Source organism: Austrofundulus limnaeus, unplaced genomic scaffold (genome assembly GCF_001266775.1).
Source record: "Austrofundulus limnaeus strain Quisiro unplaced genomic scaffold, Austrofundulus_limnaeus-1.0 Scaffold2836, whole genome shotgun sequence".
In the NCBI taxonomy this organism is placed as follows: Eukaryota; Metazoa; Chordata; class Actinopteri; order Cyprinodontiformes; family Rivulidae; genus Austrofundulus; species Austrofundulus limnaeus.
The window spans coordinates 2844-3949 of record NW_013955238.1 but is presented as its reverse complement, the minus strand read 5'-3'; the positions used below and the strand labels follow the sequence as shown (position 1 = coordinate 3949).

Below are 1106 nucleotides of genomic sequence, written 5' to 3'. Positions count from 1 at the left end.
TATCGGAAGTGAAAAAGTGGTATCGGGACATCCCTACATATCACATTTAACAGTCATTATATCCCAGCATAAACTAACAAATATTCAAGGTATCATGCATCAACAGTACAAATATTAACATTTCAAACAAAACTTTACAGTCCAGTTATGAGTAATGATAAACAAGTAATCTAAATCTAATTTTTTATTTGCTGTAAATCACAGCTGTGAACTGTAGAGATGATCACATTCATCAACATTTTAGTTAGACTAAAACTTTTCAGTTTTGTTGTAGTGAATACCAAGAATTTGTTCATACCTCTTCGTGTGTTGTGTTCTCATCAATGTATGCTGTCCTTTGACCCATCCCTGCCTGTGTGTGCAGGTATTTCTCATGCTCTTTTGGAGTCTTGTCCATTTCTTTTGGTAGCAAATAAAATACAACTTCAAGAGGTTTAGGCTTCTTGGCAGGCATCAGAGATGTAGGAGGGAAACGTCTTTTTCCTCTCCCTCTTAAGAAAATACCAGGAAAGGACCTGTCAGAAATAAAAATAATAAATTATTGATAGCAACCATTATGAATTGTGTGTTTTTGTATTACAAAGGAACCAACAACAAAACTAAATACAGTATACAACAGGAAACATGTTGGCCTATTTTCTAAATTTCATGTGCAGAGCTTTTACTTTAGGATAATTTCACAATTCTTTACCTGGTCATTTCTTGTTGAACCAATGGTCTTTCAGGATTGATTATGTTGCTGCTGTGGGCAACTTGGCTTTGGTCTCTGCAAAATGTTAAAAAAGACAATTTCTAAAATCAGAATAAAGTTAAATGACTATGAAGTATTAAGCAATGAGTTCAGTTTAAGTAAACCTTGTATTCTGATCCATAACAGCAGTAGTTCTGCGAGATGATGTCAGCAACTGCAGAAGGTGTGTTGCTGACTGAATAATTGCATCTTGACTAACCTGAAACAAATGTATAATATAAAGGAGAAAGTTATTTTATATACAGAAGATTTCACAATAGACTTTGACAGGTTTACATTTAATTATCATTAAATTTAATTATTCAAAACTTATTAAATATCATGCATTTCCAGTTGTACAGATTTTCCAAAAAAA

At 32.7% G+C, this 1106-nt stretch overlaps 1 protein-coding gene across 1 annotated transcript in view; it reads right to left on the bottom strand.

Annotated features, from left to right (window-relative positions):
* Positions 1–950, bottom strand: part of LOC106511483 (uncharacterized) — a gene marked incomplete at both ends in the record, with an annotated part of 9904 nt that extends 8954 nt beyond the window's left edge. Inside the window, 3 exon segments of the mRNA XM_014000235.1 lie at positions 299–515; positions 692–766; positions 856–950. Of these exon segments, the coding sequence (XP_013855689.1) occupies positions 299–515; positions 692–766; positions 856–950 (387 nt within the window).
* Positions 951–1106: the final 156 nt, after the last annotated feature.